Source organism: Cricetulus griseus, chromosome 6 (assembly GCF_003668045.3).
Source record: "Cricetulus griseus strain 17A/GY chromosome 6, alternate assembly CriGri-PICRH-1.0, whole genome shotgun sequence".
Classification (NCBI taxonomy): Eukaryota; Metazoa; Chordata; class Mammalia; order Rodentia; family Cricetidae; genus Cricetulus; species Cricetulus griseus.
Window position 1 is genome coordinate 152618086 of NC_048599.1, and position 15319 is coordinate 152633404.

A 15319-nucleotide genomic window follows, 5' to 3' on the forward strand; every position below is an offset into this window, starting at 1 on the left:
ACACACACACAGACACACACACAGACACACACACACACACACACACACACACACACACATATTGCAATGCCACTTCAATGAACAAATTGTGATGGAGAGGTGGGAAAGATGGCTGACTGGATAGGCTTGTGTGCCACAAAGAGGTGGAACTGGAGACGAGACAAGGGTGAGAGCGTGGCTGATGATTAGGGAGCATGTCATTGCCAAGTAGAGAGCACAGGACGGTGTGCAGCAGGCTCTGGCCCCAAACATGCTGCCCAGCCGGACAATTACCCTGGCTCCGAGCAAGGACAGGATTTTGGAGATGGAGAACAGTTCATTTTCTGGATTGGACCTTCTTGAAAAACCTACATGGTCCATGTGTCGCTGGAGGCCATGTTGATGTCCGTGGTTCGTGTTCCTGCTGGACGCCACGTTGATGTTCATGGCCTGTGCTGCTGCCTGAGACCCTGTTGATGTCTGCGGCCCATGCTACAGCCTGATGGCTGAATTGAAGTCTGTGGTCAGTACTGCCACTGGGGACTATGTTGAGATCTGTGTTCCCTGTTGCTGCTGGAGGCCCTGAGGATGTCCATGGTCTGTGCTCCTGCTGGAGACCATGTTGATGTCTGTGATCTGTGTTACCACCGAAGGCCATGTTGATGTACAAGGCCTGTGCACCATCCTTTCTTTTGGGCCACCAACCAGCTCCCAACTCATGATGATATAGAAACTTATTAGTTATGAATGCTTGACCCTAGCTTATGCTCATTTCTAGCTAGCTTTTTTTTTCTTTAACTTAACCTGTTTCTCTTCATCTACATTTTGCCTAGGGGCTTTTTACCTTCTTTCTTTGTATCTTACTTTCCTGCTGCCTCTATGTCTGACTGGCTGGTGACTGCCTGGCTTCTGGCCTTGGGTGTGTCACTCTTTCTCTTCTTCTTTCTTCTCTCTGGAGCCTAGATTTCTCCTACTTATTCTCTCTGTCTGCCAACCTCACCTGTCCCTCTCCTGCCTAGCTGTTATCCATTCAGCTTTTTGTTAAACCAATCATGTGCTTTAGGCAGGCAAGGTGAAACAACAACACATCTTTTCATAATTAAACAAATGCATCATAAACAAATATAACACACATTTTGCCAGTTAAATAATATGCCACAACAGGCCTGTGCTGTTGCCAAGGGCCATGTTGATGTCTATAGTCGGTGCTGTCACCAGAAACCATGTGTAAGTCCATAGTCCATACTACTGCTGATTATAAAGCTTCTTTTGCAGTGCCATTAATGATTGCAGATTCACAGTTGAGATGAGAGACATTAAAGGCTTCTGTAACAACAACCCCCCTACAAAAAAAGAAAAGAAACAGTTTAGACAGGAAGCCACTGGAGAAAGCCCTTGAAATTGTGTTAGGGATGGGGAATGTAGCTCTTCACAGCTGGTGGCTTCTGGTGGGGTGGGGTGGGGTGGGGTGGTGGGGAGGGCTCAGTTTTCTTTAAGGGACTGGACACTGGGAGTTTGACCATTCTCTAGTGAGTAAATGGCAACACAAATAGGAATTGTTGTATTTTTTTCTTTCTCTTCTTTTTTTGGCGGGGAGGCAGGGCACAAGTTGAGGGTGAACCTGGGAAGACAGGGAAGTGAGTGTGATCAGGGTACATTGTGTGAAATTCCCAAATAATCAAAAAAATATTATGTTGGGGGGAAAAGTCACTTAGTCTCAGCACTTGACCATTTACAAGTCTTTGTGTTAACTGCTACTCACTGCAGAACGGCTTCTCTGGCCAAGTGAGAGCAACACTAACCTATGCCAAGCCCTATTTTTAAAACAGAGCTATTACTGGGCATAGTGGCCCACACCTTTAATCCCAGCACTCAGGAGGCAAAGGCAGGCGGATCTCTGTGATCTTGAGGCCAGCCTGGTCTACAGAGTGAGTTCCAGTATAGCCAGGGCTACAGAGAAACCCTGTCTCAAAAAGTTTGATTACTTATTTTTAAATTTTATGTGTTTGTGTGTGTGAGTATATGTCTGTATGCCACTTACATGCATGCAGTTACCACGGGCTAGAAGAGAACATTGGAGACCCTGGAACTGGAGTTACGGATGGTTGTGAGCCACCATGTGGGTACTGAAAATTGAACCCTGGTCCTCTGAAAAGGCAGCCAGTGCTCTAAACCTCTGATCCATCTCTCATTCCCAGCCAACCCCCTCTGTGGAGTCAGGGTCTTCCTATATAAGTCAGGCTTGCTTCAGACTGAAGCTCCTCTCACCTCAGTCTCCTCTAATGCTAAGGTTAGAGGCATGGAGTGAAATGCTTGGCAGGCTGGGGCTCTTGACCCAAGCTAACAGTCACCTAGGACCTCAGCCAAGGCTGTGGGCCAAGAGCCATGATTCCTCCCCAAGGGGCTGCTCCAGAGGACATACATCAAAGTGTACTGCAACAAGTCTCAGGACAGAAAGTGGTCTGGGAACATCCTCTAAGTCCTCTTGGTACAGAACTTATTAGATCTGATGGAGTAGAGGCCCTGCTTTCCCTTTCCTTTTTCTCTTACCTCCTTTATTTATTTATATTATTGGTGGTGGTGAGATAGGGCCTTGGTATTTTCCCAGGCTGACCTGAAACTTGCTATGTAGCCCAGGTTTGTCCTCTGCCTTCTAAGCACTGGAATTTCAGGTGTGTGCTACTAGGCCAGCTCCATGTGTTTATCTGTTTGGATTTAGTTTTGGGGATTGAACTCAGAGTCTCATACTTGCTAGGAATACCCATGCCCTAGCCCCTTACTGGGAGATTCTAGGCAGTGGCTCTACCACTGAGCCACACCCCCAACTCCTCAATAGGGGATTCTAGACAGGGATTCTACCTCTGAGCCATACTCTTGCCCTTCTCTGGAGGATTCTAGGTAGGAGCTCTACCACTGAGCTATACACATAGCCCTTCAAGCAGTGCATACTAGACCAGCACTATGTCACCCCACCAGACCCCAGCCCTCTCTTTGAGTATTTCACTAAAATGCCCACCCTGACTTTGAACTCACTATAGCACAGGATGCCCTCTTGTCTCAGACTCTCAAGTGCTGGATGAAGTGACAGCTCCCCATGGAACTTTCAAAGGTCAAGTGAAAAGCACACAGCTAAAGCTTAAAAGCTAGCATCCACATATGACGGAAAGCATGCAGTGTTTGGCTTTCTGGGTCACGTCACTCAGGATGACAGTTTATAGCTCCATTCATTTACCTACAGATTTCATGTTTCTAAGCAGCTGAATTGTCTTCTAATGTGTAAAGGTATTTTCATTATCTGTTTATCCAAATGGGATACGTTCATCACACCCCTCCTCTTAATGCTCAGGGATCTATTCAGAAGAGGGAGTGCAAAGACTGTCAGAGCCAGAAGTGGTGGGTGACTCCCAGGAAACAGCGTTTTCCAGACACAACAAGACTGATGCATACATGAACTTCCAAGAGAGTGTAAACAGCCTGCACACCTGCCCAAGCTCCAGCCAGACAAAACCCCGGCATGGACGATAGGAAGTGGACACAAAACCCCAGCATGGACAATAGAAAACGGGCACAAATCCTCACCCCTAGCCAAGAAGCTATTCAAAATTGATGACTACTTGGAGAGGAAATCAGTTTTCTTCAAAGGTGCACAGGGTATAACAGCCATATCCTGGGACAGGCCCCATGTCAAGCATAGTCGGCCAACACAAAATGGACTCCGTGCTTCATTTTCTTTTCTTTTACTTTATTTTATGAGAGAGAAAGAATATGGAGATGAGTGGGTAGGGAGGTTGAGAAAAATCTGGAAGGAGTTGGAGACAGGAAAAGATATGATCAAAATATATTAAATTATCAAAGAATAAATTAAAACATTATTATCATTAATTTATTTGGATTTCTTAAAGACAGGGGCTCTATTTTATCCTGGCTGCCCTGAAACGCCCTATGTAGACCAGGATGGCTTTGAACTCACTAAGATCCACCTGCCTCTGTCTCTCAAATGCTGGGATTAAAGGCGTGCGCCACCATGCCCAACAAAACATTATCTTTTTCAAACAGTTTTATGACATAGCACTTAAGAGCTGTGTGTGATACACAGAGCATGCTCAGTACATTCAGACCATGCCTCCCTCCAGCCCTGTGAGCACTATACTAGGTCTCAGAGGTTCAGAGCTGAGCAGAGGCCTAAAGCTTTCTGAAGAACTAAGCAATCTGACTAGCCTTGACCCAAGTCCAGCCTCTCCTCCTGGCTGTGCAACCTTTCAAAGGAAATTTGGCCTCGGCATCATTATCTCTTGGTGTGTGAAGTGAGAACCAAATATCCCACTCAGAGGATAATAACGCACAGATAGAATTTAGCATAGTTCCTGGATGAACTTAGAGTTGTCATTATTATTGTGGCTATTAATGAGGTGAGACCTGAAGGACCAGTTATGAGGCAGCCAGACTGGAGAGGGAAAGAGCATTCCAGGTAGAGGAAAGGATGCTCACAAAGGCTGGGAGGTGAGATACCACTGGAAGAACACCATGTTGGTGGGGAGGGGTAAGGGATGGAGTGAGGAGAAGTGGGCAGTTCCTACAAGGACGTCTGCAGAGGATACTGTGGATCCAGGCAGAGCTGTGACATGGAGGGAAGGGCCAGCTGGCCATGGAGGGGTCTTATCCAGAGAAGGAGATTGCAGAAAGTAGGTGGTGAAGAAGATAAGATTTGAGCAGTAGACACCAAGAGGAGAAAATCGGGAGAGAGATCTAGGTAGCATTAGAGATTGATGGCTTTGCCAGGGAGGGAGACAGTGGGAAGGCTCCCTAGCCTTTGCATAGATGATGGAGCCACCCTGAAAGTATCGGTAAGAAGGGAGATGCTGTGTTTAGTAGGTGTTGGACAATGCAAGTTGAGTTCTAGGTCTCAGGGGAGATGGCCTCAATGGAGACATCAACTGGAAACTTGGTTCTGAGGACATCAGGAAGTCACAGAATGATCTGGAGATGGGGCCAGGGTCAGACAGAATTAAGGTAAGACAGTGGAGCCTAGGGCTGGGAAGCAAGAAACCTGAGCCAGGCAGGGAGTTCATAGGAGGGACTCTGATTTCTCAGACACTCCTGGAGGAAGTCTTCCTGCACAGTGCCTACAGTTCCAGCTGGGAGTCCACCTTCCCCTAGGGGTGAGGAGTGGAGGATCAGCCAGGCCTCTCCACACATCCTCTGATGAAGACAAGAAGGGTGGGGTGGGGTCACTTAGCCACTATATCATGCCAGGAGACCCTGGCACCTCCCACAGGTCTGCCCTCTTTCCCCACCCAGGAAGCTAAGCCACCATTCCTGCTGGACTTGTCAGACCTGGGACAATGCAAGCGTGGATCTCAGTGTAGTGTCCTTTCCAGAGTGCGACCATCACCATGGGTCTCTCATCGGCTCTGCTGCTCTTCCTACTCCTGAGTAAGTTCCCTGTGACACCCTCCTCCCCAGAAGCTTGTTTGTTCCCTGGAAGTCTCTCAATACTGTCCCCTCCCTCCTCTCCTCCACAGCCTCCAGAGCAGGGTTCCTCGCCCTCCATCCAGCTTCTAACCCTGGGCAACCCTCCCTCTCTGCCTCCTCCTGGGACTCAGTGGGCTCTTCACAGGGCTTTGTTTCAAAAGTCTCAGGCCAGCTCCCCAGCCAGAACTTTCCAGATCAGCCTCAAGGTTCAGAAGCCTCTTCTGGGATCCCTGATTCCAACTGGTTTCCTCAAGGGCCCAATGCAAGCCATGTTCCTGAGTCATTCTGGACCAATGTGTCTTCTGGGGGGCAATATCTGAGCCCTGATGTCGCCTTCTCTAGAATCCCTGCTTCCCAAGTGAGTTTTGATGGTTTCCATTCTCAAGATCCTGCTAAAGACCACAGGCCTTCCTTCTCTGTTCAAGTCCCAGACACCAAAGTACCGAGCAAAGCCCCAGGTTCAAAGCTACCCCAAGATCATCACAAACTTGAACTTCCTGTCCAGAACCCTGAGTCCAAAATTTCTTCGGAGAGTTACCAGGCTGCAAGCTTCCCCCAGCAGGTGGGGGGACCCCTGGCTGTGCTAGTGGGATCCACCATCAAGCTCCCCCTGACTCCAGTCCCCAGCCACAGGCCCCCTGCTCCTCTGGTGGTCTGGCGCCGGGGCTCCAAGGTATTGGCAGCTGGGGGCCTGGGGTCACAGGCTCCACTGATCAGTTTGGACCCCATGCATCAGGCCCGCCTGAGATTTGACCAGATTCGAGGGGGTCTAGAACTCACCTCTGCACGACTGGATGATGCTGGGGTGTACACAGTTGAGGTCATCAGGGGAGGAGTCTCCCAACAGATTCGGGAGTTCACGGTGGGTGTATATGGTAAGTGGGCCTTGTGGTGCAGAGCACAAGCTGTAGAGCCTGCTCTCCTCACACACATCTGGGCAAATCTGTGCTGGGTGAATATGCTTCTTTCCCAGAAAAGAGCCTGGGAGTGCGGATAGGAGCCAAGACAGGGACCAGACAGCACCTTGCCTGGGGGAGGAGGTCTGGGTCTGGACTCCTAGGTCTGAGAGGGGAGACCTGAGGCCTGAACCCCTGGGTCTAAGGGAGCTGGCCTGGGGTCTGAAGCCCTGGGTCTGGACCGCTGGAGTCTGGACTCCTGGAGCTGACGGAATAGGCCTGGGGTCTGTACCCCTAGATCTGAGGGAGGAGGACTGGGAGCTCAGATTCCTGGTGCAGTGAGGAGAGAGAGGAAGGGCTGAGGAGGCAGAGTCTTGGGCACAGGGAGGGAGTTCTGGTGTATGGATTCTCAGACTCATCAGAGACTGTGCTGTGTCTCCAGAGCCCTTACCCCAGTTGTCGGTACAGCCCACGGCTCCAGAGACAGAGGAGGGGGCAGCCGAACTGAGTTTGCGCTGCTTGGGGTGGAATCCAGGGAGTGGGGAACTAAGTTGGAGCAGAAACGGACACGCCCTGGAGACCCCAGACCCCGAAGGCGCAGAGCCACCTCGTATCCGCGCAGAACGGGACCAGCTGCTCATCTCACGTCCGGTACGCAACGACCACGCCCGGTACACCTGCCATGTCCGCAGCCCCTTTGGCCACACGGAGGCTGCCGCTGACGTCAGTGTCTTCTGTGAGTGGGGGGGGATGTCTCCAGGGAGGATTCGAGTCTTGAGTCCCCAGGGAGAAGTGGACCCAGTGTCTGTGACTCCTTGCAGTCCCACCCACCCCCTTGTCTCTCCCCTCCTTCCCACCTAAGACGGCCCGGATGCTCCTGTAATCAGGGTCTCCTCTGACCATGACGCTGATCCTACGCTCTACGTTACTGCGGGCAGCAATGTCACCTTGCACTGCTCGGCCCCCTCGCGGCCGTCGGCAGACATTGCATGGAGTCTGGCGGACCCCACAGAGGCCGCAGTGCCTGCGGGGCCTCGCCTCCTGCTGCCGTCGGTGGGGCCAGGCCACGCCGGCGCTTACGCCTGCATCGCCGCGAACCCCCGCACTGGCCGCCGCAGGCGTTCGGTCTTCAACCTCACGGTGGCGGGTAAGAGCTGTGGGTTCATCCAGCAGGGAGAGCGGAAGCACATGGGGCGTGGCTGTCGGGGGAGGGAGGAGACAGCAATGAGCAGGGGAGCACTGAGGGGCGTGCCCTTCCTGGAGGGAGGAGCCCCGACAGTTACTGGTGGGCGTGGCTACTGGAGAAGAAACCGAGTTAGCTGGAAGGAACCCGGAATAGCTGCTGATGGGCGTGGCTTCCAGGAAGGTGAGGAGCTAGCAAGCAGTTTCTGAGAAAACCTCAAGTAATCATGGCCACCAGCTAAAGAGTAAAGCTAGCTAGGAAAGTAAAGGGACATCTGTGAGTGGGGTGGGATCACCTGGAGAGGAACGACATCATCAGCGCGGACGAGAAACGTATTGGTGCGGCGGGAAAGGGGCGTGTCCAGACAGAAGGAGGCGGAACAATTTAGGTGGGCGTGGACGGTAGGAGGAGGGATAGCTGAGAGTAGAATACCCACCAATTGCAAATGGATGGGACAAGCAAGTGCATTAGGACACCTGTGCTTAGAGCGGGGCCCATAAGTTTGCACACTGCCCGTTGAAGGGGGAGGATGCCAAGAAGGGGAAGAGCCAGCAGGAGGAGAGGGTAGGTGGACTTGGGAAAAAGAGTCTCAATCGAATGAGCAGAGAAGTTAAATGGCAGAACTGGATTTGAACGACACTAGTAAGTAGGATCAGCGAGGGTTGAAGTTACCTGCAAAGGCAGAGGGAGGGGGTAAAAAAGGGGTCAGTGCACGTGGGAGGGTGGAGCTATCTAGGAAAAGAGGCCGAGAGAAACCTGTAGGAGGAGTGGGGCATCCCGCGTAGAGGCGGAACTGGAGAAGATGGAAGGACTGAGGCTGGATGGTCTGTCTCCTCCGTGGCAGATCTGCCCCCGGGGGCTCCACAATGCTCAGTCGAAGGGGGTCCCGCGGACCGCAGCCTCCGCTTTCGCTGCTCCTGGCCCGGCGGGGTCCCTGCCGCCTCTCTGCAGTTCCAGGGTCTTCCCGAAGGCGTCCGGGCTGGACCTGTGCCATCTGCGCTCCTGGTGGCTGTCCCAGCCCGCCCGGAGCTCAGCGGCGTCGCGGTCACCTGTCTGGCCCGCCACCTGGTGGCGACACGCACCTGCACGATCATCCCGGGTGAGAGGGCTTGGGCCTCCTTGCTATCTTTAAAGGAAGTGGGTGACTTTTTCTTTGGTTCTTTGGGTTTAAGGAAAGGACCCGCGATAACTTTAAGTATTTTACGAAACCCAAACTTGACTTTCTTTGGAAGTTGGGTATCTCCTTCCACCGCTTAAGTCTCGGGGATAGAACTCAGGCCTGGTGGCATTCGCCTTTATCTGCTCAGTTATCTCTTGAGTCCTCAAACTTCACTTTTCTTTGAACCTAAAGGAGAAACAAAGTTTTGTCCTGAACTTCAGGGTGGCAAGCCAGAAGGAACAGGGTGTTCCATCCCAAACCCCTGAACTCAGAAAAAGGGCTGCCATCTTCCCAGGTATCCAGAGAGAGAAAAAAGTAACAGATAGCTAACAATACTGAGTTTCCCAGTATGGGGCCCCTTGGCAAGTGTTCAACAAATGTGTATTGAGAAGGTGGAGAGTTAATGAATGGTTGGGTGAGGTGGCACTTGCTACCAAGCCTGATGACCTGGCTTGGGTCTCCAGAACCTTGGTAGTGAAAGGCTAGAACCAGCTCCCAGTAGTTGTCGTCTGATTTCTGCATATTTTCATTGGTGGACACAAACACACACTGTAAGTCAACATGAAAGGAAAACTGTCAAAAAATGAATGAATGAACAAATGAATAGGCAGACCGTGACCTCATCTGGTCACAGAGCAAGAGGGGCATTTGCCACCTTTTGGTTTAACAAAGGACACAGAACTTGGTTCTTCACATCCCATAAGGTCTCATTTCTCTTAACCGGGCTTCTTCCACCAACAGAAGCCCCCCAGGAAGTGCTGCTGCAGCCAATAGTAGAGGAGACACAGCCAGGGGATGTGGTGGTAGCACTGGAGGTCACCGGCTGTCCCCCACCTTCAAGAGCATCCTGGGCCCGGGAAGGACGGCCCTTGGCTACAGGAGGTGGGGGTCGACTGCAGCTTAGCCAGGATGGCCGGAAGCTCCTCATCAGAAACTTCAGCCTGGATTGGGACCTGGGGAACTACTCTGTGCTATGCAGCAGCGCACTGGGAGCTGGAGGCAACCAGATCACCCTTGCTGGTGAGATCAGTTAAACCAAGATGTTCAGAAACCAGCCCTCCTCCCTCAGACCCAGGTGTCCAGGCTCCAACCATTCTTTCCCAGATCCAGGGGTCCAGGACCCAGCCCTCTCCCTCAGATCCAGTGGTCCAAATCATAGCCCTTCTCCTTTAGATCCATCCTCGCCGTCTCCCACCAGGTCCTCAGCATCTAGCATCTTTCCTTCTTAGGGCCCTCCATTTCCTCATGGAGGCTGCAGAGAGCCCAAGAAGCTGCAGTGCTCACCTGGGATGTGGAGCGAGGCACCCTCCTCACTGGCTTCCACATCCAGGCATGGACAGATGGTTCTGACCTGGATAGAGTCACCACCAGTAGGGACTGGGTCTCCCTGCTCATTCTGGGCCCTCAGGAACGGTCAGCCATAGTGCCACTCCCTCATCGGAACCCTGGGACCTGGGCATTTCGCATCTTGCCCATCTTGGGGTCTCTGCCAGGGACCCCATCCCAAAGCCGGGTCTATCAAGCAGGTAAGATGGGCTGTGGTACCTTTTTCTGCCTTCCTCTTAGCACCTAACCAGCCAGACTTAGGTTTTTACATCAGACCCTCTTCTTCTGTTAGTATTATGAGGGCTCCTGTGACAATGTCACACTACCTGGTTGGCTTGAAACAACAAGCATCTATTCTCTAGTGTCTCTTTTTAAATTTATTTGTTGGTTTATTTATTTATGTATGGATGTATATGTGTCCTGATGTGTGCATGTGGAGTTGAGAGAAAACTTGAGGGAGTTGGTCTGTCCTTTTGCCACAAGAGTCCCAGAGATTGAACTCGGATTTCTTGAGTCTTCCCGGGAAGGATGGGTTAAGGGCTTAGACAATCTTAAGTGCATCCCTGGGCTCTACTTCCTCATTTCCTTTGGTGTGTGTCTTCCAGGTTCTGCCCTGAGTCCAGGGGCCATCGCTGGCATCGTCCTTGGCTCTCTGCTGGGTTTAGCACTGCTGGTTGGCCTTCTCCTCCTGTGTGTCTGCTGTCTGAGGCATTTCCCAGGTGATGAGGGACCTGGGAAGAGGCAACTGGGGCCAACTGGGAGCTTCCCTAGGCAAAAGCTGGCATGGCAATCAATGCATTAAATAACAGTCCCATCTCCTTATCACCGTCTAGGACCAGCTTCCCGTCCTATTGACCAGGGTGGCCTGTTGGAGCAAGCAATCATGTTTTTCCTGTCATCCTCTCATAGGAAGGACTTCTGCGAAAAAGCAACTCCCCCTGACCTTGGCTCCTGTGCTTACTCCGCCAGAAAAAAAGATGCAGAGTTTGACCCCAGTGCAGACCCCACGGCTGCTGCCTGTCAAAAGCCAGCTGCAGAACCCTCACCCTGTAAGTGTGGGTGTTGTTTCCTGCCATGGGGGTCAAGTAGCTTCTTGGAAGAAGAGGATATTCTAATTCTATTTTCTAATGTTTTTCTCCTCGTTTTTCTTCATGACTTACAAAATGTTCTAGTTAGGGTTACTACTGTTGTGATGAAACACCACAACCAAACAACATGAAGAGGGAAGGGTTTATTTATTTGGCTTGCACTTTCACATCACAGTTCTTCATCAGAGGAAGTCAGGACAGGAACAAACAGGGCAGGAACCTGGAGGCAGAAGCTGAGGCCATGGAGGGCTGCTGCTTACTGGCTTGCTCATCCTGCTTTCTTATAGAACCCAGGACCACCAGCCCAGGGATAGCCCCGCCCACAGTGGACTGGGCCTTCCCACATTAATCACTAATTAAGAATCTGCCCTATAGACTTTTGGGCAGCTGATGCAGGCATTTTCTCATTTGAGGTTCCCATCTCTAGCCTGTGTCACATTGACATAAAACTAGCCAGCACACAAAAGTTGATAAGACTTATTCAGGTTATGTATTGTTTGATTGTTTGGCAACAGGGCCTTACTGTGTTTTGTGTCACAGGCTATATGACTGGGAATCTTCCTACCTCTAGCTGTTAAGTTCAGTAATCATCACATCCAACCTATGTAGACCTGAGGATGGGGCCTAGGACACATATTTTCTAGGCAAACACTAGCTATAGCCCCAGCTCCTCATGTTTTGTTTTGTTTTGAATACTGATAATTGGACATGCTGCCCAGTTCTTATGTATTCTAAAAGAATATAAATTCCAATTTGTCTTCCAAAAGGAGAGTAAGATGTGATGTCTGTTTCCCATAGAAATTAGGCCCAACTTCCATTTTTAAACTCTGAGGTAGATGGGATTTCCTTGTTTTCAGTTTTTCACTGGCACACAGAGGGTCCACATCTGTAATCATAGTGGTTGGGAGGCTGAGCAGGAGGATCACTGCAAATTCAAGGCTATCCTGGTGATATAGCAAGACCCTGTCTCAAACAGACAGAAAAGAAAAACAAAAACAGAAACAAAAACCCACAAAACAAACAAAGAAGAGAGAAAGAAAAAAGGAAGAGGGATGAGGCGGAGAAGAAAAAGGAACTCAACTAGTTTCCTTTAAGATTTATTTATTTTTATTTTGTGTGTGTGTGTGTTTGGCCTGCTCGTATGTCTGTGTACCACAAGCATGTAGTGCCCTCAGAAGCCAGAAGAGAGGGTCATATTCCTCAGAAATAGAATTACAGACAGTTGTAAGCTGCCACATAGATGATGGGAATTAAACCCAGGTCCTCTGCAAAAGCAACACGTGCCCTTAACCACTGAGCCATCTCTCCAGGCCCTCAGCTAGCTTCTGATAGGTTAGTTGGGCATGCCATTTTGTACTCAGGGTATCCCTTGAAGTCACCTCTTATCTCCTTCTCTTCCAGGTCATCAGTCCCAGTCCAGCTCTCTGTCCAGGTGGCAGCCCATGGACTGTTCGGGCAGCCACCCAGGTATGACAAAAACTGATGGCCCAATCTCCATGAAGTGTTTTGAACAGTCATGCTTTGGCCCAATGGCATGGGGCCTACCATGACTGAGGATTGGACCCTAAGGGTGGGACATCCTGTCTCCCTCTTGTCTCTGAAGACTCAACCTGTAGTTGTACATCTAAGGACATCAATATGACTCTGGGGATAGGAGAGCCAACTACAGATGGGTGGATGTGGTTAGCACAAACTCAAAACCTCTGACATGAAGGGCTTGCTGTTTAGCTCCAAGCTGGAAGGGGAGCTTGGCACAGCTTCTGCAAAGGTCTGTCCCCTGCTGCTGCCTCCTCCAGGTCTCATCCCTTCAGCTTCCAGACTCCCATCATCCAACACAAAAGATCTTGCCTGTATTGCATTCCCCACTTCCTCCCCCATCTCTTGATTTCCTTTTTTCTTTGCTTTGTTTGACTCAGAATCTCATGTAGCCCAGGCTGGCTTCAGACTTGTTAGCCCCGAGTGGCCTTGAATTCATGACTCTTCTGCCCTAGTCTCCCAAGTGCTGGGATTGCAGGCATGGACCACCTCACATACCTTTCTTTCTTTTTTGTTTCTTTTTTTTTTTTTTTTTAAGAAAGGATCTCCTAACACAGACCTGGTTGACCCCACACTTCCCAGTTTTCCTGCTTCAGCTTCCTGGGTGCTGAGATGACAGCCATGCACTACCATGGCTTCTCTGTTGGCTGTACTAGAGTTTAGACATCATTCAGTCTCTGCATTCAAACCTTTGAGGCCTTTGGTTTGGCCTCTATCAACCTCTGTGACTTCTCCTCCCAAGACTACTTCTCCATAGGCTTTCTGCCAACCACACTTCCCCGCCTCTCCAGCTCTTTGTGTCTAGAATTTGCTCTGGCTGGACACTTCTCTTTCCAATGTCATTGATTTAACAAGGCTTGAAGTAGTCATTACCACCTCAGAAGGACCCCTCCCCCTTCTTTACATGTGAGTAAAGTCCCACAGTCCCCAGCTTCCCCCTGGTCAATAAGTTTCCCTCTCTGAACTGAGAGCTCCCTGGGACATACACCACACTATTATCCCAGCAGAAACAGCGCCCAGCACACAGCAGCCACTCAATAAATACTTGTGGACTGATGAAACGTTCTCCTGCCTGTGAAGAGCTGCTACTATCCTTGACAAGATATGTCTTCTTTTTTAAACAAGAATTCTCATGGGAAATTTAGAGTTACAGCAAGCAGCAACACATCCAGTCAGCTATCACACTCCAGGATAATGCAAACATTTGGGAACTTGAGATAGGAAGATCACATGCTCAAGGCCAGAATTTCATAGGGAGACCTTGTCTCAAAACACCAAGGACTTGGGATGAGGCCTCATAGTAGGCAGCTGCCTAGAATTCCACAGTAAGGAGTGGGAATGTGGCTCAGTGGTAGAGCCCCTGCCTGGAACCCCCCAGTGAGAACTGAATACTGGGTTCAATCCCTAATACTATATATACCAAAGGGGAGAAAATCAAACACAGGCTTTATTGCTTGTATGTGGGAGAGTGAGCTTCAGGTAGGTTTTGACCCAGCTGCTATACCCCTTCCTCACTGCTACCCCACAACCCTCCCCCATAATAAAGCTATACTGCATGCTCAGGCTATGAGATTGAGCCTCTTTGAAACCAGCAGAAGACCTTCCCTTCCTGGAGACAATGAGCCTTTTCGTTAGCATCACTGGGTCATGTACCCATCTCTGAGCCAAACATGAATGGGCTGTCGAGCAGCTTAAGCCATTTGGAGTTCACCTCCCTAACAGGCAGAGGTAGGAATGGCACTGGGGATTCTCTACCAAATGGCCATACCTCCTTTGCTATCCACTGGCCAAATCCTCAATGACATTGACTTCCACAGGCGGGGACTTTGGAAAAAGGCGTTTATTGGTGTGGTGGTCTCAACACTCCCCATGAATTGGAACACACGGCCCCCAGGGCCCCCCTCCCCCCTCCCTTCATATCCCTCCTCCTTCCCACCCTATCCCGGACCCTGGGAATGGAAGACAATGTGGGATGGGGCCCACGCCCCCGTCTGAGGTACAGTCACTGCCCCTTGACTCCCTGCCCCTCTCTGCCCTCGTCTTCACCAGGCTCTGAGTGGTACGTTTTTGGGTGTATGGTTGCTGAAGTTAGGGCTGGTGGCATAGTGCCTCTGCCTGGGTTCAGGATGTCTGTGTGTCTCCTCTCTCCCCAGCTCTGTGACACCAGGTGCATCAAGCTGGGGTGTTCCCACACACAGAGCCTGGCAGCTCCCTTTGTGGATAATAGTGGCCTACTCTGAGGGAATTACAGCTAGTCACAGACTTTGGGGGGCAGCTGAAGCCAGGAGCTATTGCTGGTCAATCACTGGTGTGCGTGTGTGCGTGTGTGCCTGTGTGTGTATGTGCACGTGTGTGTGTGTGTGTGTGTGTGTGTGTGTGTGTGTATGTGTGTGTGTGTGTGCACGCGCGCGCGCGCGCGCGCGCGTGTCTGTGTGTGTGTGGTCACAGCAGCCTTTGGAGGTACTATGGGTTGAGAGGTGAGGCAGCAGGTGGCCAGGGAGCCCATGCTCAGAGTCAGCTGCAGGGCAGCTGGAGGGTGCCACTGTGGCCAAGGGGGGGTGGGGGAGGGGTCTGGGTGGGACAAAGCATTGAGACAGACAGGTGACAAGTGCCACTAGCCTATCAGTTGAATGGAAGCACCGATTGGCCCGGGAAGAGGGCCAGAAAGTTCAGGGTGGGG

General features: G+C 50.8%; 1 protein-coding gene across 1 annotated transcript; it reads left to right on the forward strand.

Annotated features, from left to right (window-relative positions):
* Window positions 1–5372: 5372 nt before the first annotated feature.
* Window positions 5373–12576, forward strand: Vsig10l (V-set and immunoglobulin domain containing 10 like). Its single transcript, XM_035447102.1, has 10 exons — window positions 5373–5412; window positions 5502–6326; window positions 6790–7083; window positions 7210–7494; window positions 8375–8629; window positions 9431–9709; window positions 9919–10215; window positions 10621–10734; window positions 10925–11079; window positions 12505–12576. The coding sequence occupies exons 1-10, from the start codon at window positions 5373–5375 to the stop codon at window positions 12574–12576; spliced, it is 2616 nt and encodes an 871-aa protein (XP_035302993.1).
* The last annotated feature ends 2743 nt before the right edge of the window (window positions 12577–15319 follow it).

What these genes read in the sequence shown, in the direction of transcription:
- Vsig10l (XM_035447102.1), top strand. Translation starts at nt 5,373, where the DNA reads ATGGGTCTCTCATCGGCTCTGCTGCTCTTCCTACTCCTGA. An exon ending in AAGCCGGGTCTATCAAGCAG is followed by an intron (nt 10,216 to 10,620) that starts GTAAGATGGGCT and finishes TGTGTCTTCCAG; the next exon opens with GTTCTGCCCTGAGTCCAGGG. An exon ending in ACCCTGTAAGTGTGGGTGTT is followed by an intron (nt 11,080 to 12,504) that starts GTTTCCTGCCAT and finishes CTTCTCTTCCAG; the next exon opens with GTCATCAGTCCCAGTCCAGC.